This window comes from Mesoplodon densirostris, chromosome 15, assembly GCF_025265405.1.
Source record: "Mesoplodon densirostris isolate mMesDen1 chromosome 15, mMesDen1 primary haplotype, whole genome shotgun sequence".
NCBI classification, from domain to species: Eukaryota; Metazoa; Chordata; class Mammalia; order Artiodactyla; family Ziphiidae; genus Mesoplodon; species Mesoplodon densirostris.
This window is the reverse complement of record NC_082675.1, coordinates 73,739,604-73,763,808: the sequence shown is the minus strand read 5'-3', so window position 1 is coordinate 73,763,808 and position 24,205 is coordinate 73,739,604. Positions and strand designations below refer to the sequence as shown.

The following is a 24,205-nucleotide window of genomic DNA, read 5'->3' as shown; positions in this document are numbered from 1 at the left end:
TACAGCACTTTCGGAATCTGTGTCCAGAACATTAAATTTGCCCCTGGAAATTTTATTCTTACTCACAAATAACCAACTAGCACTAGGGCTGTTGACTTTTTTATTCATCCTTTAAGTATATGCTCAATTTCCACAACAGAATACTTACTATATGACTTCTTAAGGATCTTAAACGTTAAGTGATCATTAAACCTTCAGGAATAATTACCCAAATCTGGGTGAAATTTCCTTGCCTTCTTTTTTAAAAAATCATTTCCTTCAAACATTTTCTATACGTATCCCAATTTAGCACTCTTTGAAATTGTTTCATGCTAAGGTAAGGTATCTTTCCCAAACAGCATGCTATTGTTCAAAGGAAAAGTAATTGAGAGGATGTCCAATAATATGAGAATATTTAAAGACTTGAATGTAAGATACCACCTTCTCTTCTGAGAGATAATTTTGGGAACAAAACCTCACCTTATATGTGGTATGTAGGATAAATCAATCAACCATAGAAATAAATAGATTTTCAAAGCATTCTTATGACACTGTTTCTATTTTAAGTGTGTTGTTTTTACAGACTACTAAATTATCATACATAAGGAAAGTATTGATAAGATAAACTAGCATGGGGTCGACAATGCATCTTTAGAATACACTTAACTGTTGAATCTCTTTTAGATCATTGTGGTTCTTAGCTTGCTTTCTGCGGGTCTTGCCATCGGCCATGCTTACTGGGAAGCTCAAATTGGCAATTTTTCTTGGTACCTCTATGATGGAGAAGATTCTGCACCCTCCTACCGTGGATTCCTAAATTTCTGGGGCTACATCATTGTTCTGAATACCCTGGTGCCCATCTCTCTCTACGTCAGGTAAGGCTGTCTTCTCTTTGGCCTTTTGCTTTAACAGAAGAACACAGTACATCTTCCCAACTGAACACCTTCAACTCTAGCAATTCTTGTTTCAAAGGTCGTAAGGAACAAGTAAGAAAATAGCTTTCGTTTCAGAATTGAGGGAGGAAGGAAATTAATAGGGGGAAAGGAAATTAACGTCGGTGTGTCTGCTCTGTGCCAGACACAGCATCTTTTATCTCGACCTCTTGACGGATACGGCTACCAGATTCAGAGATCAAACTCTACTTCTTAGTCACTGGCTTGGCAAGATTCCTTCCTGGTGGGCTCCAAAGCCCAAGCATCAGAAAGAGCTGGGTGAAGATTTAGAACGTCGTGGAATAACGTGGTGGTTTTCCTTTTCAGGAGCCTTCCTAACCTCTTTTCTGTGTCTTCCTTTTTACCACCTGCTACACCTATTGCTTGGAAAACTCACTGGGTTTCCTGAACGCTGCCTTCTAATGGGAATACCACTCTCCCTGCCCACCGTCAACTTCTCAAAGCGTTCTGTGTTTCTCATCTCAATCTCAACCGCGATAAGAGTCTGGATCGTATCTCTGACAAATGGTCATCACCTTGTTTTGTGATATTTCTGACTTCTTTTACTTTTTCATTTTTTAATATCAAAGTTCACTATCCCTGGTCAATTGAACTTTAGGCCGTTGGGAGAGAAATTGTGCCTTGAAATATACCCAGCATTCAGAGCCTTCTCTTAGTTCCGAGAAGTAATAGCCCAGAGGCATATAGGGCCACACGCACACCTGTAATTAGAAGCATTTATTTTATTTTAATTTTATTACATGTGCATTTGTTTTATTTTTAATTTTATTACAGGTAGTTACTATTGTTCTTTTAACATGAAGTAAAGCCCTGGGGAGCCATGTGTTTGCAGTTATTAAAAAAAAAAAACTGAGATGAGTTTTACCTTTGTTAGGGGAACTATTATACAGATTATTTTGTCTCTATCTATAAATGTATGTTATGAAATAAACCGTATATGTAGTTTTAGGTTTAAAAAGTCACATCATGTGACTAATATGATTTTCTTTATTTCTCTTGGCAGTAAAGGTCCTTTCAAACTATAAATCGATCAGGTCATTTCAGATAGTATCTCTGCTATGTTTTTAACCCTACAGTCTATTCATTCAGAATAGATTCACTGAAGCCACACTATACCCACAAGGCCCATGTGATCTGCTGCTCTGCCCTCCACACCCAACCATAACCTCCAGCATCTCTACCCACTCCCTAGACTCCCTCATCTCTAGCCTCCTTGAATTCCACAGCTGTACCAGTGCCTGCCACAGGGCCTTTGCACCTGCTCTGACCTCCACCTATAACATGCTTTTCCCCTCCATATCTACATGGTTGCTCTTTCATTTCCTTCAGGTCTCTGCTCAAAAATCACCTTAATCCCCCTGGCTTTTCCTGACCCTCTCTTTCTTAAACATCACTTCCTCTGCCTGTCGGTCTCCAGCTCCCCTCACCATGCTTTGATTTTCTGCAGAGAATTTTCATCACCTGATATACTGTTTACCAGTTTATTTATTTGTCCGTCTCCATTAGAAGGTAACCTCCTTGAGAGCAGGGTTTTTGTCTCTTTTGTTTACTGATGTGTCCCCTGTACCTAGGATGGTGTCTGGTACATAGTAGGCACTCAGGAAATACATAAGGGAGGAGAGAAGGAGGGAGTTATTTTTCCATCTGTTTAGCTTATTATAGACACATCCTTTGCCCACTGAACAGTTGCTGGATGTGTAAGCACCTTTCTTAAATAGTTGAGATAGATTTAATCAGTTATAGTTTTTAAATGGAAATGATCCTTTTAGAATATCGTACTTTGGACATTCTGTAACCTTATAAGAATTTAGGACTATATACAAAATGGATAAATGACAAGGACCTACTGTTTAGCACAGGGAACTATATTCAGTATTTTGTAATAACCTATAATGGAAAAGAATCTGAAAAAGAATATGTAAATATAGGTACACATTTCTCAAAAAATGTATATATATCACTGAATCACTTTGCTGTATACCTGAAACTAACACAATATACTTCAATTAAAAAATGGTTAAGGGCCTCCCTGGTGGCGCAAGTGGTTGAGAGTCCGCCTGCCGATGCAGGGGATACGGGTTCGTGCCCCGGTCTGGGAGGATCCCATATGCCGCGGAGCGGCTGGGCCCGTGAGCCATGGCCGCTGAGCCTGCGCGTCCGGAGCCTGCGCGTCCGGAGCCTGTGCTCCGCAACGGGGGAGGCCACAACGGTGAGGGGCCCGCATACCGCAAAAAAAAAAAAAAAAAAGGTTAAAAAAAACAATTTAGGAAAAAACCATGCTTTAGGGGTTATTTGCCAAAAGCCCTTTGTCCTACTTGAGAGTACACAGGGGTGTATAACCTAGTGGACCCTCACTCCCTTTGTCCTCCAGTTGAGGGCAAAGGTGAACATGCCTTTCCAGTTGTCTCTGAGTGCGATGGGGAATGAGAGGAAAGAGTAGAAGCTGTCACGTCGTGGGGTGCCCCCTGCAGTGTTACCATGTCACCCGTGTGGGCGGCATGTTCTGAATGTGGGGTGCCGTGGCCAGATGTGCTCAGGAGTGAGCAGGAAATCACATTGAGAGGACACTTTGACCCTGAAGCTGGAGAAAGATGTGTTTGGTCAGGAGAACCCAGAGACTGGGCACATGGGTCACCGCAGGGCTTGTCTCTTTGTATCAATAGATAAGCAGCTCGCTCCTGGCGCAAAGTTAGGACAAGATCTACTGCCTGCCACTCATATCTGAGAGCTCGATCAAAAGTAATCTTTTGTATTCCTAGCGTGGAAGTGATTCGTCTTGGACAGAGTTACTTCATCAACTGGGACCTGCAGATGTACTATCCTGAGAAAGACACGCCTGCGAAGGCAAGAACCACCACGCTGAATGAGCAGCTCGGGCAGATCCATTACATCTTCTCTGACAAGACAGGGACGCTCACACAGAACATCATGACCTTTAAAAAATGCTGCATCAACGGGCAAATTTACGGTGAGTGGAAGCTGTTAGTTACTCAGTCCCTGGGCATGTGTGGCCAGAGGCTGCCTTCCCAGAATGGCTCGGGGAGGTCAGGAGTCAAAAATAGGTACACAGTCTGCAAAAATTTAACTTGCCATGTGACCCGGCAATTCTGCTCCTGGGTGCACACCCCAAATGAACCAAAAGCAGGGACTCAAGCAATATGTGTACACCCATGTTCGTAGCAGCATTATCCACAATGGTGAAGGTTTAGAAGGAACCTAAGTGTCCATCAGTGGATGAATGGATAAGGAAAATGTGGTATATACACACAGTGGGATTTTATTCAGCCTTAAAAATGAAGGAGATTCTGACACTTGCTACGACATGGATGAACCTTGAGGTCTTTCTGCTAAGTGAAATAAGCCAGGCACAAAAGGACACATACTGTATGATTCCACTTACTTGAGGTACTTAGAGGAGTCAAATTCATAGAGACAGAGAGTAGAATGGTAGTTGCCAGGGGCTGAGTAGAGAAGGGAATGAGGAGTTAGTGTTTAATAAGTACAGAGTTTCAATTTTACCAGACGGAAGAGCCATGGAGATGGATGGTGTTGATGGCTGCACAGCTGTGTGATTGGACTTAGTGCTGCTGGACTGTTCACTCAAAAATAGTTGAGATGGGGCTTCCCTGGTGGCGCATTGGTTGAGAGTCTGCCTGCCAATGCAGGGGACACGGGTTCGTGCCCCAGTCGGGAAGATCCCACATGCCGTGGAGCGGCTGGGCCCGTGAGCCATGGCTGCTGAGCCTGCACGTCCGGAGCTTGTGCTCTGCAAGGGGAGAGGCCACAGCAGTGAGAGGCCACATACCAAAAAAAAAAAAAAAAAAAAAAAAAAGTTGAGATGGTAAATTGTATGTTAATGTGTATTTCACTACCATTTTTTTTTTTTTTTTTTTTTTGTTACGCGGGCCTCTCACTGTTGTGGCCTCTCCCCTTGCGGAGCACAGGCTCCGGATGCACAGGCTCAGCGGCCATGGCTCACGGGCCTAGCTGCTTCGTGGCATGTGGGATCTTCCCGGACCGGGGCACGAACCTGTGTCCCCTGCATCGGCAGGCGGACTCTCAACCACTGCGCCACCAGGGAAGCCCACTACCATTATATTTTAAAAATTGATCTCCATTTGACATTCTGAAATGTGCTATAGATTTATAAAAATAACAAGGCTAATGCTGTATTCAAACAGGGTGCTCTAGGGGGCTTCCCTGGTGGTGCAGTGGTTGAGAGTCCGCCTGCCAATGCAGGGGACACGGGTTCGTGCCCCGGTCCGGGAAGATCCCACATGCAGCGAAGCGGCTGGGCCCGTGAGCCATGGCCGCTGAGCCTGCGCGTCTGGAACCTGTGCTCCGCAACGGGAGAGGCCACAACAGTGAGAGGCCTGCGTACCAAAAAAAAAAAAAAAAAAAAATAGGGTGCTCTAACTTTTAAATAAAAACGACATAATTCTTTTAAAAGCTGTAAGCATAACATCATATGCTTTCCACCTGCAGGAAACGTTGTGCTGTGTATGGTACTTTCCCAGAACATCAGTGAGGAAGGTGGGATGCTGAGGGTTTGAGGAAGGGGTTCTCCTCTGCGTGGGTGGTGGTTCCTTCTGAGCTGGGGGAGGGCGGGGGTAAAGCACTTCATAGGACGTGATTCTGGCCCTAGAGGAGATGGCAGTGTAGAGGGACACAATTTGCCAGTATTTGAACCTCTAGACCAGAAGCCAGCAAACTGTTTCTGTAAAGAGCCAGATAGGAAATATTTTAGCCTTTGCCGGCCACCTATGGTCTGTGTCAAATATCTTCTTGGTTATGCTTTGTTTTTTACAACTCTTGAAAAACCATTCTTAACTCGAGGGCTGTCCAGAAACGGGCTTCGAGACCGTTGACTCAATTTGTCTTGTCCTGTTTGTTCACAGGAGACCATCGGGATGCTTCTCAGAACAATCATAGCAAGATAGAGGTGAGTCCTTTCACTTAGGAAATCTCTTGGGTTGTGTATGAGTTTCCTGGGCTGTAACAAACCACCATAAAATGGGTGGCTTAGAGCAACAATAATGTATTCCCTCACAGCTCTGGAGGCTCAGAGTTTGAAACGAAGGCATCAGCAGGGCCACGCTTCCTCTGGAGGCTCTAGGGCAGACTCCTTGCTTGCCTTTTCCTAGGTTCTGGTGGTTGCCTGCAATCCTTGACGTTCCTTGGCTTGCGGACTCAACACTCAGAAGTCTGCCTGTGTCGTCACATGGCCTTCTGCCTGTGTGTCTGTGTCCAGATTTCCCTCCTTTTATAAAGATACCAGTCATTGGATTAGGGCCCCCCCCAATCCAGTATACCTGAATTTTGATTACATCTACCAAGACCTTATTTCCAAAGAAGGTCCTATTCCCAGGTACCAGGGGTTAGGGCAACATATCAATTCAACTCACAACAGGCTGTGTTAAGGCAGTTGTAAGCCTCTTGACACTTCAGAACGTGTTAAAATCCTAAGGTGATGCTTGCATGAAGACACGGCTTCAGAGAAAAGTCCCTATCATTCGCGAAGCCCGAGTTGTTTCTTTTAAATCACACTGACTTTTCCTCCTCTGCTGCTTTCAGCCAGTGGATTTTAGCTGGAATACGTATTCCGATGGGAAGCTTGTCTTTTATGACCATTATCTCATCGAGCAAATCCAGTCAGGGAAGGAGCCGGAAGTGCGACAGTTCTTCTTCCTGCTGGCCGTGTGCCACACGGTCATGGTGGACAGGCTCGACGGTGAGTGTGGCTCTCGCATCTCGGACACTGGGGACCAGTTTTTTTAGTTTACGGGGAACTCGTGCTTGGGACTCGAATGCACATATAAAGAGTTGTATGAACTAGAGGTGTTTCAGTTAGGTTTCACTTATGATATTTTATACCCCAGAGAAGTGCATGGCTTACATGGCATACTCCAGGGAGCCTTGCCTTCTAGATCCTGGGTTCTATTTCCCATAGGTAATTCTTTGCCAGAGATATCCTGCAAAAGGCATTTCTGATATAAGGTTTCTTCTTCCTAGAAAATATGATTAGTCTGTTTACCCAGAGGGCCAGCTGACAAAACAGTTAGACCAGGTCGCCTCAGTCCTTTTTTTTTTTTTTTTTTACCCCCTCTGGGGAAAAGAAGTGAATGGATAGCAGTGCAACTGTCTTAAAGTCCTTCTCCCAGGGATCCTGTCACTTATTTCAGAGAACCCAAATATCATCAAAGTAAATGACTTCTGAAAATTCCCATCTCAACCTGGTGAGATTTAAACTTTAGAATCACAGGATCATATGAATTATGATGGTGTATCACGTAAAGTTTCAAATGATTGCAGTCTGAATCCACATAGCATATTGCAAATTATCACTAAATTAATTCAAAGTACAAATATAACAAGGTGTATAAGTATTTCCTATAATAGTAAATATTACTGTCCAAAGGAAACATTAAAAAAGAGTTGTGTGCGTGACAAGTTTGTCGAATCTCCACCCACACGATGACTATCTGTGGGCCCCTTCCACTAGATGGTATACGAGCCAGCAACCCATGAAACAGGCTCCTGGCCTCCGGAACTATACATCTCCTTCACAGTTCTAGCTCCAGATGTATTTATCACTTTGGAATTGAAATCTTTTCAGTAAAAAAAAAAATGATTGACTCTTGCATTATAACAGAAGGATCAAAATCTTCTCACTATCTGCTTACTTAATATTTATGATGAGTCAAACCTTATCTGGATGATAAGTGGACTTTAAACTTGGACAGTCTTTACTACAAAATAATTTCAGAGAGAACTTATGTTTTACATTCAGATATGTTTGGGGTTTGAAATAATAGCAGCCAAAAGCCTAGGCCTCCTGAAGCTGCCTTTTTCATTTGAAGGAGCATAATTCATGTGTAGTTGCATGGGAACAAGCAAGTTGACTTGTAGAGTCCTCTGAAGAATTCTATTTTTTTAAATTAACCTTTTTAAAAAAAATTGAAGTATAGTTGATTTACAGTGTTGTGTTAATTTCTGCTGTACAGCACAGTGATTCAGTTATACATGTATGCACATTCTTTTTCGTATTATTTTCCAATATGGTTTATCACAGGATATTAAATACAGTTTCCTATGCTATACAGTAGGACCTTGTTGTTTGTCCATTCTATACAATAGTTTGCATCTGCTAATCCCAAACTCCCACTGCATTCCTCCCCCACCCTCCCTCTCCCTCAGCAACCACAAGTCTGTTCTCTCTGTTTGTGAGTCAGTTTCTGTTTAAGTTCATTTGTGTCGTATTTTAGATTCCACAGATGAGTGATATCATGGTATTTGTCTTTCTCTTTCTGACTTCACTCAGTATGACAATCTCTAGGTCCATCCATGTTGCTGCAAATGGCATTTCATTCTTTTTTATGGCTGAGTAATATTCCATTGTGTATATATACCACATCTTCTATTCACCTGTCGATGGACATTTAGGTTGTTTCCAAGTCTGCAGCATTCTAAATGCAGCTTGTGCTACCTTTGTTAGAGCAAATTTGTCCAGTATTAATGAAAGCTAGGGATTTTGTCACCTATGGACACAATGATACATTATATAGATACACATGTGCATTCTGGAGAGAGCAAAAGGTGCCCTTTTGTCATATGCATTTTCCACTTTAATCAGCCCCAGCATACAAACGAATGTCCTTTTCTGTTTTCTGATGCTGAGGCTTCACATGTAGTGGATGAAATCTCCAGAGGAGAAATAGGCATAAAAACTAAATGTGTAGAAGCTATTGGAGGTAAAAGAAAAATTGATTTTGGCTTTGATACATAAAAGCACCTTGAAAGGGTCCATTGGAAGGGACCTTGGGAGTAACTCCTCCAAATGTTATAGATGAGGAAATTCAGACCCAGAAGCACCAAGACCTACCTGAGCTCAGACAGCATGTTAGGACTCATTTTAGCTGAGTCCTCCCACTCCACCATGCTGGGGTGCCTCTGCTCTTGCACTCTCATTTTCCCTCTTTTACAAGAATAGTAGAGATTGGCTCATCTTTTATTATGCATAACATCAACAGTGAGAGGTAAGAATCTTGTCACATATGCTCAGCAGACGGTTTGTGTGGCCCAAGTGTTGAGTACATGTAGGGCACATGGAGGCTGAGTGTGGAGAAGCTGCATTGGTTTTCTGTTGCTCTGTAGTGGATCACCACAAGTCAGAGGCTTAAATCACCCATTCATTAGCTCACAGTTCTTTAGGTCAGCAGTCTGGGCACACGGCGTGACTGGGTTCTCTGCTAAGAATCTCCCTAGAATCAAGGTCAGGCCACGTTTTCAACTGGAGATCAGCATCGTCTTGCAAGCTGAGAGCAGGATTCAGTTCTGTGTGGTTGTAGGACTGAGGTGTCTCCATTTCCTTGCTGTCAGCTAGGGCTTCTTTCTGCTCCCAGGGCCTCCCTCCTTCCTTGCCACATGGTTCCCCCTGTCTTCAAAGCCAGCAGTGGAGAATCTCCCTTCCATCAAACCCCTTTCATGCTTCAAATCTCTCTCCCCAGGAAGAGCCCCGTCCCTTTTGAGAACTGACCCAGTTAGGTTGGGAACACCCAGATAATCTCCTTATCTGAAGGTCAACCCCAATCTGGACCTGAATTATATCAATAAAATCCCTTCCCAGAAATAACTCGGTTAGAGTTTGCTTGAGTCACTGGGAGAAAGTGTATGTGTACACGAGGTGGGGAGACACACCTTGGGGCCATCATAGCCTCCTGCCTCCTGCAGAGGCCATGGAAGAGAAGCGTTCAAAAGGCTTGGGGGCATTTTCTTTACCTGAAGCCCTTTAAGTTGGGATGCACCATGAGATTATGATTAGAGAGCTGAGTTTTAGGAGTTTGGAGCCGGGACACACGAGATGGGTGAGGAAACTGAGGACCTGGGTTAGCGTGGAGTCTTTGGGAAGGATGAGAAAGTTAACAAACTGGGGGGGGATAGTCAATCTGAGACGTAACTTGTTTCAAGACTGGTGACTAGAAGATTACCAGAGGAAGCTATGGAATCAGGATAATGAGAGGTGGGGTTTGTTGTTTCAGCATCTTTTTTTTTTGCATCAGTTCCGTGATCCACAAATTAGTCTGTAAAAGAAAAGAAAGTCTCTTTGGTTGTGTCTGAGCGTGTGGTAAATAAAGAGTTTTCTGCAGAAGAGGTTTCAGGAGGTTAATTTTTAGTCCAGGTTTCCTCCTGCAAACAAAGTTGGAGTTTGGACCAGGTCTCTGAAGTTCCTCCTGTCTCTATTAGTCTGCAATTCTGTGATTCCATTACTAGAACAAAATGGAAGGATTTTCTTTTAATGATAAAAATATCAGTGTTCTCTCCAAATATGATTGTCTTACTCATGGGAACTTTACCACCTTTTATCATTTTGTTCCTTTTTTTTCTGTTGGAAGTAAGTTTGCCTTCAGTATGATGCAATATATCCCTGCCAGTGAAACTTGCTGAAGGGAGGGGACTGTGTTCTCACTGCTGCTTGTTTAGCTCTGGTTAAATATTTTACCCTCTGGTATGTGTGTGTTTGTAGAATGGCTGGATTTAGCAAGTACATTCGTAACTTCTGGTGTATGACTTTCTGGGTGAACAGATGGAGAGAGACCAACCTAACAGTCATCTTTAATTACTATTTGGGAGTGATTAATATTGACTTAGAGTGAACCACCTGAGCATGTATGTGAAGGGAGTAGGGTAGGGACCGGGCGTTTAGCTCTACCTACAGCTGTGCACCCTGGGGCATCTGCCCCCTCCCCATAGACGGATGGGGTAAAGAGCTGCCCATCCATCTATGGGTGCATCCTGATCATTACCATGGTGGAAAACGAAATGCCTTTTCCTGTGGAAATTCATCTGACTATAGAAATACTTTTCATTCTACTTTGAGTTGGAAGAACTAAGAGTAGAAAAATAGAAACTCTTGGATAGGCGGAGCTTTTTTTTCTTTTTTTTACTGAGGTACAACATGTGTACAGAGACAAGCGTATAGCTCGTTTTCACAGGTTGAATACTCCCTCGTCCTGAGTACCCAGATTTTTACAAAAAGAACATTTCCCATCCCCTAGATATCCCTTTTATGTTCCCTTTCAGTCATTGCCCCTCCAGGGGTGACTACTGTCCTGACTTCGAATAGTGTGGGTTAGCTTTGTCTGCTTTGCGGTTCGTGTAAATGGAATTATGTGGTTTGTACTTGGTGTCTGGCTTCTCCACTCAACATTGTGAGATTTACTCCTATTGTTGCAATTTAGTTGTGAAATAAAGGCAGTTTCCCATTATATAACTTTCAAATATCAAGATATTGAACAGATTGATACATTTTGAGACTTTTTTAAATTATGAGAATATAGCTAAGGTGAAGAAAGCACACTCTTCTAGAGGGAAGATAACCTGGTACAACCCTTTTAGAAAAGAAGTGAGTAAAATATGTGCCAACAGGTTTAAAAATTGTCAATATTCTTTACCCCAGTATTTTCACGACTAGGAAGCTATCCTTAGAAAATAGAGTCAGAAAAACTTTTATACACATACAAAATGCTTATTACAGTGTTTTTTATTATTTATTTATTTTTAAAACTTTTTTTTAGTGGTTTGAGAGAAGGCAATTTTTTGTTTGTTTACTTATTTATTTATGGCCTTGTTGGGTCTTGGTTGCTGTACGCGGGCTTTCTGTAGTTGTGGTGAGCGGGGGCCACTCCTCGCAGTGGTGCGCGGGCGTCTCATTGCGGTGGCTTCTCTTGTTGCGTAGCACGGGCTCTAGGTGAGCGGGCTTCAGCAGTTGTGGCACGCAGACTCAGTAGTTGTGGCATGCGGGCTTAGTTGCTCCGTGGCATGTGGGATCTTCCCGGACCAGAGATGGAACCCATGTCCCCTGCATTGGCAGGCAGATTCCCAACCACTGCGCCACCAGGGAAGTCCACAATGTTATTTTTTAGAGTAAAAAAATTGGGGGAAGGAACTAAGTGCCGGTAATAGGAAAATGGTCACATGTTACATTCACAGGTTACATTCCTTTAAAATAATACATAGAAAGACTTTTTTAAAGCTATGATAACATGCTCAAAATACAATGTTAAAATAATCAGGATGTAAATGTATATTTAACATGATGGAAACTATTACAGAAATAGGCATTTCCAAAAGGACTGGAAGAAATGCTAACAGAATGTCAATAGTGTTGTTTTTCCTCTGGATGGTGGGATTATGAGATTTTTTTCCCCCTATTCTTGGCCAGATTTTTTTGTTTTTTACTTCTAGTTTATATCACTGTTTATGATTAGAAATAAAAGTTTACCTTTGAAAAACTTTAAAATTAATGTTGGCATACTCCTTAAAAATCAGTGACTTGTTTTCTTGAGGCTGTTTTGGGCTTTGCAATACAGTTGGTCCTCTGTGCCCACAGATGTGGAACACCAGCTGTATCTGCTGTAGTCTGCCATTTTATAAGGGACTAGAGCATCCGTAGAATTTGCCTGCGGGTGCTCCTGGAATCAGTCCCCTGCTGGTACTGAGGGGTAACCATACATCCTCACCCAGCACGTGAACTGCACTGGTGAACTCTTGGTGGTGAGCTCAGCTTTTCCGGTTTTCTCTCCTGCCTCGCTTGCTAGGTCAGCTCAACTACCAGGCGGCCTCTCCTGACGAAGGTGCTCTGGTAAGCGCCGCCAGGAACTTCGGTTTTGCCTTCCTCACCAGGACCCAGAACACGATCACCATCAGTGAGCTGGGCATTGAGAGGACCTACAATGTTCTCGCGATGTTAGACTTCAACAGTGACCGGAAGCGAATGTCTATAATTGGTAGGTCGCCCTCAGGGTACGTCTGTGAATGGCTCATGGAGATGCTGCCTTTCACACATTTTATTTAGCGACACCAGGATAAACTAGGCAGTGAATGAACCCCTTGGCTCCCGGAGGATTTCTGCAGGCTTGTCCAAACTAGTGTTTTCCTTCTTCATTCTACACCATGTCCATCACTCAAAGGGACAAATGCAGTAGATCTGAATCTTGCAGATGTTGGGGTATCTTCAAAGATGTGGGCTGCCAGCTGTGGAATTGGGGTGGCAGCACCGTGGGTGGTAGACCCACAACATGAGCTTTTATATCGTGAGTCACTCTGAGCACTTCTGCTGGAGGCTTGAGGGACATCAGGGAAGGGAGAGTGTAGCAGGAGAGGAGTTCTGAGAAGAGCGAGGCTGTGCTTATGAATCAAAATCATACCTCCAGCCCAGGCAGCCAAGTGGAGACAATGATCACTTCATAATATTGGAATGTTTCAAGTTCATATTTTTGAAGTTAATGTCAAACTTACAGAAAAATTGCAAGAACACTTGAAAGAACTCTTGTATTTTCTTCCATATCCACCATTGTTAGCACTGGTCACAAATCCTTTGTCATTATCATTTACAAGTTCTTGTTTTCTCAGCCATTTGAGAGTCAATTGCAGATCTCATGCCCCTTTCCCCCAAACACTTAAGTAGGTATTTCCTAAGATCGGGAACCTTCACTTATTTTTATATACAGTACACTGATCAGACTCAGAAAATTTAACATTACAGTATTATTATCTGTACAGAACGTTTTCGAATTTTACCAGGAATTCTCTTTCTGATTCAGGACCCCACCTAATATTCCACATTGCATTCGGTGATTGTTACTCTGGTCTCCTTTATTCTAGAAGAGTTCCAGAACCTGTTTTTGATCTTTCATACACTGACATTTTTGAAAAGCCCAGGCCTATTATTTTGTCGAGAGTCGCTCAGTTTGGGTTTGTCTGATGTTCCCTCATGATTAGGTTCAGATGACGCACTGTTGGCAGGAGGGGTACGTAGATCGGTGCCATGTCTTTCCCAGCACATCACATCGGAAGGCCTGTGATTGCTGGTCACATCAGCTTGGATCACTGGGTTAAGTGATATCTATAAGCTTTTCCACCATGAGATTAACTTTTTAACCAAAAAGATATATAGGTTTAACTGCCTCCTGAACTCTGATTAGGCTCATTTTCCTGAGTGCTTTCTGCGTACCCAGCACTGATCTGGGCTGATTATCACGCCTGGCATCTACCTTAGAGAACTTAAAATCTAGTTACTGATGAGACACGTAATACAATTAAATTACTGCAGAGATCAAAAACGCCAAGAAAATGGTCACAAGGAGCGTGTTTTGGTCCCAGTATTAAAGGCAGTTAAGTGTTGTGGGTTTATAGGTAAGAAAGATTCCCACTGGCTGGCATGGACAAAAAAGGCTCTATGGAAGAAGCTAGCACATAGTAGGGAGTCAGTGAGTATTTGCTGGAAGAATAAGCAAGGCTATGGAAAACGGAGCTGACTGAAGGAATCTTTTCATATTTATTTCACTATTACGTTCTATGTAGACAGTGGCTTACCAACGTTGTTGAGACCATTTTTCTCAGTACATTGCTGATTTTAAACTAATTATGAATGTTTAGCACTGTAACGCTTCAAATTAACTTCATGAATGTACTTTTCTTTTAAGAAATCAAACATTAACTTTACTATTTGCTTTTCCTTCCCTTGCTACTAGTAAGAACCCTAGAAGGCAATATCAGGCTTTATTGTAAAGGTGCCGACACTGTAATTTATGAACGGTTACATCGAACGACTCCTATGAAACAAGAGACACAGGATGCCCTGGATGTAAGTCTCACTTCCACTCTTTATGCCACAGATTCCAAACTTATTTTCTGGTACTATCCCTTAAGCTGCAACGAAAGCTCTGTGTTAACCGTTGACCTATTGTCTTGGTGTAGTTGAGTGGAAAGAGCACCGAAGTAGGAATATGTTCTGTCCCTGACGCTGACTTCCTAGGAAATGACCTTGCTACCACTTCCCAGCATCCAGGTCAGCAGTATCTGCAGGACTGATCCAGGAGAAACACTGGTCTTTCTTCTGGTGAACTCGAGCAAGCTACATAACCATCCTGTGCCGTAGTCTCCAAGAATTCCAACGTCCTAGTGTCCAGTGAAGGAAAGAAAGCATTCATGTATGATAGGGCATGACAAAGCAGTGCACTGGATAATCAAGTTCTGATATCTTTGTTAGAGAATCCGTTTGGTCTTCATTACTTCAAACCTGCTATTTTAGGGGACTATGTACTTGGTCCAGTGATATTGCAGTTATTCAGAAGGCTTCTGGAAATTTCTCTTTTAGAATTGCCTACCAACCCTGATATTGTTTTGCTTATCTATGATGGCAGTGAAGTATGGAGCGTATCTGTCAGATCTGGTGTCCCAGTTCTGCCTCTTTACTTGTTTCGTGCCCTCTGGGGGGAAATGGTTGATGTCTCAGATGAATCATTAATTGCCCGTGTGGAAGAGGAAGGGGATAATTCCTACCATGGAGGGTTGGTGCAAAGCCTCGTGGATGAAAACCATCTTGCACAGCCCCTAGCACTTAGTAGGTGCTTAATAAAGGGTTTTTTCTTCCCTTCACTTGACGGGTCTGAGTTTGGGGGCCAAAGGTCCTTCAGAAAGAAGCCTGATGAATATGTTTAGTAAGTGGGGTCACATTTTAAGGTTGTAAATGTTACTGAAGCAGTTACACTGGATCATTTCTCATGAGGAGATGAACAAAGGCAGTCTAATCAAATACACGCAGAACCTTGCAAAGAGTCTTTGACAACAGACCCTCAGTTGGGTGAACCAGTTCTGCCATTTTTGGCTAGACAAGATGTGATTGTGAAGTAACGGAACATTTTTACTGGTTCATATTTAAGCTATTTAAAATGGCTTAAATCTGTTCACCATGATTAAATTTTCCAGACTCATTAAACTGTTTTATCTCAGCTTTAACAGTGGCTCATGTATTTCAGAAATGGTTTGAGGGAATAATGCTTGGTTGAGAGTTCATAGTTGATTGGACTTGTAACAGTTTGTAGAAACAAATTATAAAGGAGTCAGGTTAGGTTTACAAAATCATCATACCCCAAGGCAGCTTCCTTGGTCTGTTATTTTCTTAGTTAAGAGAAAAAGGGTTTTTTTAATTCTCATGACTTGATCTAGAAGAAAGATATGCTTTTCCCTTGAACTAATTTGGGAACTACAGATATATTCCTAAGATACTGAGAATACTTAGAAAAACAAAGTATTTGTTTAATCTCCTCTATGGAATGTATGTGGACAGAATCCACCTTTCACAGTCTTTTAAAATTCTCTTATTGTATTATTTCAAAGTAAGATTTCAAACTTGATCTTGAATTACATAAAATTAACTCTTCTTTGGGTGAATGGATTGTCTTTTAAACAGACCTTTGCAGGCGAGACTCTTAGAACCCTGTGCCTTTGCTATAAGGAAATTGAAGAAAAAGACTTTGAAGAATGGAATAAAAAGTTTATGGCTGCAAGCGTAGCCTCAACCAACCGGGATGAAGCTCTGGATAAAGTATATGAGGAGATTGAAAAAGACTTAATTGTGAGTCTTAACCTTGGTAACTTTCTCCTTGACATTCCAAACAGAATTGGAAATTTTATTAAGTTTTATTACAGTTTTGATCTCATGCTTGAAAGATAATTCCAACTTCAGTATTTGAAATTGGTACAGTGGAACTAGGTCACTTGAATTTCTTTTGTTCAGCAAGCAAAATAGGAGGTGCCATTAGGAGAAACCAAATGACAGAAAACACTATGAGATTCTGATTGAAAATTCATTATGATTTGTATACAGTAACAAGCCAGCATACACTTATTACATTGTGAGAATCACTGAGATTTATATTCTGCAAAATCGTGAAATGAGAAAATATACCATTTGTTAAAGAGACTTTTTAAAGTTTAACACTTACTGCCTTTAGTGTTTATAGTAAAAGGAAATGTTCAGTGAATAGTCAGTATTGACTTTTAGCAAGAGAAACTAGCTTGTGTCCATGTAAAGTAGTATACACACAATGAAAGTATATTTTTATTGTCTTTGATGTGTACTTATATTTTTGTCTTGGTGAATTACTTTAAGAAAAAGGTTTTTGGCTGTTTGGTTTTTGATGAGTGTGACACGTGACAGCCTTCCCAGTTAATGCTGGCCACCGGCCCCAATAGAGCACCAACTGGGGTGTATTTAGTCCTTCTTTTTACTGTTTGGCAAACTGCAATTACAGAACATTTTTGGCTTATTTGCTAATTCCTTTCTTTTAATGCACATTTCAGCTATTGGGAGCAACAGCTATTGAAGACAAGCTACAAGATGGAGTCCCAGAAACCATTTCAAAACTTGCAAAAGCTGACATTAAGATCTGGGTGCTTACTGGAGACAAAAAGGGTAATTTAGTTTGCAGGGAAGCATATCTGTTAATTCACAAATATTCATAGCTCCTGTCTCAAGGTGACCTCCAACTTTCCATCCTGTACAAACACTGTCTATTTCTTTGGGACAGAGACTCTTTCCCTAAGAAATCCTTCTCTGTTATTCCAGCCCATCCTGACCGCATCCTTCCCGAAGCTCCCTCAGTAGCAGAGTTTACTCCTTAAAATTGAGCTCTTTGTCATGTCTTCCTGATTGTGTTTAGTCTTCTCTCTCCCACCAGATGTGGGCTGCTATACTGGGCTGCTATACTCTGGTCTCTTCTGTCGTCCCCAGCACTTTGGCACCTGTTGGGCATAGAGTAGAACAGTACAAAATACTGAACAACTTTTGTTTTCCTGCCCCTTTTACTGCTTGAAAATAATGAAAATTTTATACCCAAGGGAAGATTTTCATTTTTAAATTTAGAGCTCAACAAGTTGTTTGTATTGATTCTTTACTTCAGAAGCCTCCCATGGGAAACTCGATCACGTCTCTTACTCTGATTGACATAGTTGATAGGTTACACACTTTGATAAGCTAAGGGATTAAGTCCTGACCTTAAACAAATAATGGTGGTGGAAGAGGGGAAAAATCTCCAGTAGGAGCCCCATGTGAGGGCTTATGGAAATGGTTATCCTTCTCCCCTATAACAGAATGATTAAACCACATGAACTAAATGTGTTCAGTATTTCAATCAGCATTGATTTATTAAATAACGGTTTATGTATTTGATATATAGCACATTTTATTATTGAAAACATCTCAACCAGACTGACTTATTACATTTACTTTATTACAGAGAAAGAGATTTTTTTCTTTATGTGATTTCTAGACATTGCTACAGAAAAACAACATATTTGATTGAATCTGGTTATTTCATTAATTGAAAAAATATCATTACTAAAGTCCATTATTAAATTCATCAGTAGGAATGACATATGACTTAACTTTTTTCTGTTGCAGAAACTGCTGAAAATATAGGATTTGCCTGTGAACTTCTTACTGAAGATACCACTATCTGCTATGGGGAAGATATCAGGTGAGTAAAGGGCCTGCAGTATCAGAATATGTCATGTCTCATTTTTATAAAAGCAAGACTAGACCCAGTAGACACAGCAGATACAGAGAAATGGGAGCTAGAATGTGTCAGTTGGCACAGTTTCCTCAAGTTTAAATGAAGCAAGGAAACAACAGGCAGCTCCAATTTACCATGTTTCGACCTTATGTTGTAGGAAAACCTGGGGCCTTGTTTGCCCTTTCAGGGGCCGTTTTTCTGTAGTCCTTGGAAGCACTCAGTGCTTGTCTGCTGAAAAAGGAAGTGGGCTTGAGACACCACTATTTAGTATGAATTATATACATATTTTTTCTCTTTCAGCCTTTAGTGATTTGTCTTGATCACTCCTTATTTTCAACTTGAAAATGAGAATTAATGTGGAAAGTGAATAATAAATACCTAATCTTCTAGTGCAGTGGTTTTCAACTGGGGTAGGGGAGGTGGGGACTTTGCCTTCTGGGGAACATGTGGCAATGTCTGGAGACATCTTTGACTGTCACAGTGGGGAAGGAGGGGGGTGCTCCTGGCTTCCAGTGGGTAGAGGCCAGGGATGCTGCTGAACACCCTACAATACAATAGACAGCCACACGCAACAAGGAATTAATTGGCCCAAGACGTCAATAGTGCCAAGGTTGAGAAACCTGTTCTTAAAGGTGAAGAATAAAGGCTCCATGTGTGTAACGAGGAAAACTCTGGCTGAGAGTCTGGAGTCCTGAGTCCTCATTGCAGTTTTCCCATCAACTCGCTGCAGGCAAATCACGCTCTCTCTCTCGGGCTTGATTTCCTTATTTGTAACATGAAGAGATTGGATATTTACAGTCCCTTTTACTCCAAAATTCCACGACTCATTTTTGTATCACATGAGTGAGTTATATGTGGTCTTCTCAATAATTTGTTGATATAAAGCACTGAGAATATCTCAAAAGCAGACATAACTTTATGTGGAAATAAGTTTTTTTCTGCCCAACAGTGGTCACTGTTGGTAATACACGAGGGTTCACCCCTGTGTATTAGAATTCAGATCAAGATTGCCCTCCTTCTGTTGCTTGTGAACACATTTTCAACTGTATCTTCCTTTAGCTGCCTTTGGCAAGTAATGAAGTACCATGAACATGGTGCCTCCATGGTGGAGGAATCAAGACTTAGTAAGATTATATGCCACTTAATTAAAAAATGGGCAAAGGACTTGAATAGACATTTCTCCAAAGAGGACATACAAATGGTCAATAAACATATGAAATAATGCTCAACATCACTTAGCATTAGAGAAATACAAATTAACACCATAATTTCACCTCACACGGATGGCTACTATTTAAGAAACACAGAAAATAACAAGTCTGGGCAAGTATGTGGAAAAATTTGAACCCTGTGCACTGTTGGTGGGAATATAAAATGGTGCAGTCACTATGGAAAACAGTATGGTGGTACCTCAAAAAAATTAAAAATAGAATTACCATATGATCCAGCCATCCCACTTCTGGATATATATCCAAAAGAATTAAAAGCAGGGACTTGAATAGATATTTGTCCACCCATGTCCATAGCGGCATTATTCACAATAGCCAAGAAGTGGAAGCAACCCAAGTGTCCACTGACAGATGAATGGATAAATAAAATGTGGTATATCCATACAATGGAATATTATTCACCCTTAAAAAGGAATAAAATTCTGACATATGCTACAATGTGAGTAAACCTTGAGAACAGTGAAATAAGATAGTATTAAGTGAAATAAGCCAATCACAAAAAGACACATACGATTCCATTATATGAGTTACCTAGAGTCATCAAATTCATAGAAACAGAAAGCAGAGTGGTGATTACCAGGAGCTGGGGGGAGGGGAGGAATGGGGAGTTGTTAGTTAGTAGGTATAGAGTTTCATTTTAAAAGATGGAAAAGTTCTGGAGGTTGGTGATATGAATATGCCTAATACTACTGAACTGTATACTCAAATAGTGAAGATGATAAATTCTATGTTATGTGTTTTTTACCACAATTTTGAAAAGATTGTATGTCAAAATTGTCTCACAGTCAAGGGCCTGTTCATGGTCTTGTACTTTTTTTTTTTTTTTTTTTTTGTGGTACGCGGGCCTCTCACTGTTGTGGCCTCTCCCATTGCGGAGCACAGGCTCCGGACGCGCAGGCTCAGCGGCCATGGCTCACGGGCCCAGCCGCTCCGCGGCATGTGGGATCCTCCCAGACCGGGGCACGAACCCGTGTCCCCTGCATCGGCAGGCGGACTCTCAACCACTGCGCCACCAGGGGAGCCCAATGGTCTTGTACTTTTAAACACTTAAATATTCCCCCCAGTGCTCTTCTTCATACAAGGATGGAAAACCAGAGGAACCGAAGTGGAGTCTATGCAAAATTTGTACCCCAAGTGCACGAACCTTTTTTTCCATCTGGTGGAAACCGTGCCTTAATCATCACTGGCTCTTGGCTGGTATGTATCGTTAGTGTCTCTCCCTTTGGCTCAAACTAAAGCAGGTCATTCTGGACCAATTTTAGATGGTCTGTCGTATTAATTACCAACCTAAAAATCTCTTAGCCTATAAATAAAGTGCAATTTCCCAAGTCTGAGAGTTAATATTATATGATACATATAATATTATATGATTCAAACTGGTGGCAGTGGTTATTACCAGTTTATCAACTAGTTGATAATTAATTTAAATTTAAAATTTTCTTCTTTGTATATTTTAAATTTTTCTATATTTTTATAGTAAATATTTTATAAACAATATCATCAATGATACAACCCAAGAATTATCCTTCAGATGATTAAAGTCTTGGGAATGGTACTTTAAAAAATATATATATATATATTTATTTATTTATTTTGGGCTGCGTTGGGTCTTTGTCGCTGTGCGTGGGTTTTCTCTAGCTGTGGCAAGCAGGGGCTACTCTTCGTTGCGGCGTGCGGGCTTCTTATCGCGGTGGCTTCTCTTGTTGCAGAGCACGGGCTCTAGGTGCGCAGTCTTCAGTAGTCGTGGCCCGCAGGCTCAGGAGTTGTGGCTCACGGGCTCTAGAGCGCAGGCTCAGTAGTTGTGGCGCACAGGCTTAGTTGCTCTGCGGCATGTGGGACCTTCCCGGACCAGGGCTCGAACCCATGTCCCCTGCATTGGCAGGCGGATTCTTAACCACTACACCACCCCAGGGAAGCCCGGAATGGTACTCTTGTTATTAAACCCCAAATGGTTAGAATCCTTTCCCTTTCTGATTTTCACAGAATGAAATTCTTCTTGAGAAAAAGACCAAGAGAAGTAAGATTTTGAAACTGAAGTTCCCCAGGACAGAAGAAGAAAGACGAATGCGGACACAAAGTAAGAGGAGGATGGAAGCTAAAAAAGAGCAGCGGCAGCAGAACTTTGTTGACCTGGCCTGTGAGTGCAGTGCAGTCATCTGCTGCCGGGTCACCCCCAAGCAGAAGGCCATGGTGGTGGACCTGGTGAAGAGGTACAAGAAAGCCATCACGCTCGCCATTGGAGACGGGGCCAATGATGTCAACATGATCAAAAGTGAGTCTCGCACATGGCCAGTGCCACCTGAATTGGTAGAGAGGAAATGGCAGGAACATTTTTGGGGTAGTTTTTTTTCTGATTTCATTGCTTGGGCTTTCATGAAGCAGACCTTTAATAAAGGCACTTAACTGTGGTAACTACACCTGTGACCCTGCCCTCAGGAAGCTTACAGTCCACTCAGTAGGAGAGCGCAGGTTATGACTATTCTATACAAAGAGTGCCAAGTCGAAGATGAGCTCTGTGTGGGTGAACTTATCCTTTTTTGTTTCCTTCTTTTACGTATGTTTGGATTTGGTTTTGTGTTTGCTCCTGCTGCTTCTCCTCCCTTATTTCTTCAGGGCTTATTAAGAACCCTGCTATTTAATGTTTTGCAAAAATTCCTGCTGAGCTTGGCATAAATTATTGAACTCTCTGTGTTATTTGTTTTGGGAATATTATTCTCCCACACCTGAGCATTGTTTTCTGGGGCTTTCTTCTTGCCTTTGGTAAATTTGTTGAACTTCACCCTTAGGTGACGTAGTGTGAGCTCAGTGTAACATTGAAGCACAGCTCTGACGTGGCCTCAACATTCTCCTGACTTCCCAAGGTCATTTTGCTGGTTGGAGGACCCTAGGTACCCCCAAATTGATGGACTGAGTCCTGTCACTGCAGAAATACAATTCTGCTGATATTAAAAGCATGTGGAACCAAACCCTCATCAATATGTCTGAATCCTGGGTCCTTTTTCTCCCTGTATTACTTATACAGGAGTATCTTGTAATGAAAATGCCCAAACTAATGAGCTCTGAATACTTGTCCTCATCCTAATGCCAGCATGCTGTGTCACCCTGGGCTCATGCTCAGGCCTCAGTTTTCTCATTTGAGAACAAGAAAATTATCTCTGATGTCACCTCTAGCTTTGTAGTATTTTTCTTAAGATGAACTATCCATGGCATGTATACACATGTCCTGTGGTGCCGGGTAGCTTAAATGCATTATATGTATAACTAGACTTTTAATTCAGCCTGTTTCGTAACTCTTCTCTTTCTTTCCTTAGAGTCTCTTCCTTCTCCTCCTTGATATATACTAAGAATATTCCAACTTTATCTTCCTCAAAAGGAGTCCGCTATATAATGTACGTCTTCTCACTTCTTCATGTTTATGTCTGTGGCCACGGCCAGTTTAATTCCTTTCCACTGTGTTTTTTGCACATGTTCATCCTGCCATGCAAATGGCGATTCTTGCTCTGAGTTAGATCTATTTCTTTCCTCTGTAGCCAGCTCTAGTTTATTTTCCATTATGTACCTTTTAACATAAATGACTGTGCCAAAAGGGCAAGTGACTCAAACATTATTTTTCTTCAGTTATAATGAAGACTTCTAGATGTCGGGGAAGGGGGATTCCCTTTCAGATTTACCGATTATGTGACTGAGACTTGAAAACTCTTGTTCCTCTGAGTTCACCAACTGATAGCAAAAGGGATCACACAAAGTTGGCATAGATAACCTCCTAGAGACTGTTTTTTCTTAAGTTGTTTTCAGAATTTTATTAAGCTCTGTTATGTGATACACATTTTTATATATAATGTAGGAGACATCCATTTGGGATGAAAATCAAAGAAGTTCAGGTCTCCCTGGAACTCAGTAGCTTAACCCAAGTATTAAGTGCCTTTTTGAACTTTGTGAAAACTGTCATCTCTTTTACCTACATCAAGAACAATGAACCGAAAGAAACTGTTTGTTGTTTATAAAGTACAGTGAAATTTAAGTGTCCAACAAATCTGACCATTTGCTAACATGTTTCATGGTTAGTGGTGTAGTCTAGCAGAAGTGGAGGGAACCGCGGCCCACCATGGTCTGCCGCTAGCAAGGATCCAAGGACCCTTGGATACTGCCCTCTCTCCCCCTTGTGCCTGAAGATGGCTGGTGGGTGTTATTTTCCTTGGTCTAAATTCTGAGAATGAACAGGTGGCATTAGAGAGGCAAGAGGAAGCGATCAGCTAGTTAGGGAATGATGAAGTGGCCTACCGGACAGGCAATTGAAACCACGTTGGCAACTGCAGGGAAGTCTAGGTGCCTATGTTTAGATTTTAGGAAAATACAAACAAAAAGCAGTGTGGCCTGATAAAGTACATCTGTTCAGTTGACTTGAGTCACTCTGTAAACTGTGGCAGTGTTCACTTCACATACTGTCCTTGGTCTGCTCGGCAGAGGCTGGACTGGATGTCAGGGCCTGGGGCGGTGGCTCCTCTTCCTTGTCTCTGACAGAATCTCAACATTTCCCTGTTATCTGTTCAGAAAAGAAGGCCATGGTTTGGTAGGAAAGAACAGTTTGGCAACCATAACTGGTCATTAAGAACTATTTATGTGTATAAAGAGGTTATAAGTATTGATTGAGATGCAGTTAATTCTATTTTACAGAATTGCAAAGTGT

General features: G+C 41.8%; 1 protein-coding gene and 1 long non-coding RNA gene across 2 annotated transcripts in view; one reads left to right on the top strand and one right to left on the bottom strand.

Annotated features, from left to right (window-relative positions):
* ATP8B1 (ATPase phospholipid transporting 8B1) overlaps positions 1 to 24,205 on the top strand; it is a 120,356-nt gene that overhangs the window by 87,244 nt on the left and 8,907 nt on the right. The window contains exons 12-22 of the mRNA XM_060118675.1: positions 664 to 854; positions 3,692 to 3,900; positions 5,831 to 5,874; positions 6,507 to 6,663; positions 12,530 to 12,718; positions 14,465 to 14,577; positions 16,186 to 16,350; positions 17,079 to 17,190; positions 18,178 to 18,253; positions 20,583 to 20,715; positions 21,502 to 21,790. Of these exons, the coding sequence (XP_059974658.1) occupies positions 664 to 854; positions 3,692 to 3,900; positions 5,831 to 5,874; positions 6,507 to 6,663; positions 12,530 to 12,718; positions 14,465 to 14,577; positions 16,186 to 16,350; positions 17,079 to 17,190; positions 18,178 to 18,253; positions 20,583 to 20,715; positions 21,502 to 21,790 (1,678 nt within the window). The remainder of the gene's footprint in view (positions 1 to 663; positions 855 to 3,691; positions 3,901 to 5,830; positions 5,875 to 6,506; positions 6,664 to 12,529; positions 12,719 to 14,464; positions 14,578 to 16,185; positions 16,351 to 17,078; positions 17,191 to 18,177; positions 18,254 to 20,582; positions 20,716 to 21,501; positions 21,791 to 24,205) is intronic.
* LOC132502654 (uncharacterized) overlaps positions 21,023 to 24,205 on the bottom strand; it is a 59,166-nt gene continuing 55,983 nt past the window's right edge. Inside the window, exon 4 of the long non-coding RNA XR_009534512.1 lies at positions 21,023 to 24,061. This is a non-coding gene — a long non-coding RNA (uncharacterized LOC132502654). The remainder of the gene's footprint in view (positions 24,062 to 24,205) is intronic.